The following is a 1,555-nucleotide window of genomic DNA, read 5'->3' on the forward strand; positions in this document are numbered from 1 at the left end:
AATTTGGGTCTCTCCTGCGGTCCTGGGGGGCGTCAGAACCTTCTGGGGGTGTCAGAAACCCCTGGGGGGTTCTGGGGGGGTCCTGAGGGGTCTGGGGGTGTCAGAACCTCCTGGGGGTTCTGCGGGATGGGGATATCCCAGTGGGTCTGGGGGTGTCATTAGGGTGGTCCTGGTGGTCTGACCCCCCCCCCAGGAGCCTGGACAGCCTCCAGGGCCGGCCCCGGGGGTCGCCGCCGCCCCCCCTGCCCATCGCGGGGGTCATCCTGAGCCTGCAGGACCTGATCGGGTACCTGGAGCCGCCGCCCCCCGAGCTGCGGCACGAGCAGCGCCAGGGCCGCCTGCGGGCGCTGCGGGCCCGCCAGAGCCTCTTCCAGCAGGAGGTGCGACCCCCGCGACCCCTCCCCTAAATGGCAGGGGCGAAACTCGGGGGTGAAGGGGTTAAAATCGGGGTTACGGGGTTAAAATCGGAGTTAAAGGGTTAAAATCGGGGATTAAAGGGTTAAAACTGTTCCCCAGAGGGAGTTTGGAGCCGTTTTGGGGTGATCTGGGGCTCCCCCGCGACCTTCCAGCAGGAGGTGCGACCCCCGCGACCCCTCCCCTAAATGCCAGGGGCGAAACTCGGGGTTTAAAGGGTTAAACTCGGGGTTACGGGGTTAAAATCGGGGGTTAAAGGGTTAAAACTGTGCCTCAGGGTGCCAGGTCCGGGTGATCTGGGGTCTCTTCCAGCAGGAGGTGCGACCCCCGCGACCCCTCCCCAAATTGTGTGACGTCACAGTGGGGTCATGGAGGTCCTGGGAGGTGTCGCAGAGTCGGGGGGGGGTCCCAGTTTGGGGGTGCCAGGGTGGGTGTCCCGGTTTGGGGGTCCCGGGGGTCCCAGGGGAGGGGTCTCACAGCCCCCCGGCCGCAGATCCCAGGGGGCTCCCAGGGTGTCTGTCTCAGTTTGGGGGGCTCTGGGGAGGGTCCCAGGGTGGGTGTCCCGGTTTGGGGGTCCTGGAGGGTCCCGGGGGTCCCAGGGGAGGGGTCTCACAGCCCCCCGGCCGCAGGGCATTCTGGGGTCCCCCCCATGGGTCTGACCCCGCTGTGGGTCTGGGGTCTCTCCTATGGGTCTGGGGTCCCCTTCGATGGATCTGGGGTCCCTCCCGTGAGTGTGACCCCACTGTGGGTCTGGCCCCCCTCCTGTGGGTCTGGGGTCTCTCTGGTGGGTCTGGGGTCTCCCCGTGGGTGTGACCCCCCCTCCTGTAAGTGTGATCGCGCTGTGGATGTGGGGTCTCTCCCGTGGGTCTGGGGTCTCTCTTGTGAGTCTGGGGTCTCTCTGGTGGGTCTGGGATGTCTGTGGTGGGTCTGGGGTTTCTGTGCTGGGTCTGGGGTCCCCCATGAGGTGGGTCTGGGGTCTCTGAGGTGGGTCTGGGGTCCCGCAGGCATCCTGGAGGTGCTGTACTGCGTGCTGCCCTGTCTGTGACCCACTGTGGGTCTGGGGTCCCTGTGCTGGGTCTGGGGTCTCTGTGCTGGGTCTGGGGTCGCTGAGGTGGGTCTGGGGTCCCTGCCATGGGTCTGG

At 66.7% G+C, this 1,555-nt stretch overlaps 1 protein-coding gene across 1 annotated transcript in view; it reads left to right on the forward strand.

The window, feature by feature from the left end:
* LOC120513956 (ryanodine receptor 1-like) overlaps window positions 1–380 on the forward strand; it is a gene marked incomplete at its 3' end in the record, with an annotated part of 7,362 nt that extends 6,982 nt beyond the window's left edge. Inside the window, exon 12 of the mRNA XM_039733854.1 lies at window positions 194–380. Coding sequence (XP_039589788.1) covers window positions 194–380 — 187 coding nt within the window. The remainder of the gene's footprint in view (window positions 1–193) is intronic.
* Between the last annotated feature and the right edge of the window lie 1,175 nt (window positions 381–1,555).

The sequence above is a fragment of the Passer montanus genome, unplaced genomic scaffold, assembly GCF_014805655.1.
Source record: "Passer montanus isolate IOZ18808 unplaced genomic scaffold, ASM1480565v1 scaffold893, whole genome shotgun sequence".
Taxonomy (NCBI): domain Eukaryota; kingdom Metazoa; phylum Chordata; class Aves; order Passeriformes; family Passeridae; genus Passer; species Passer montanus.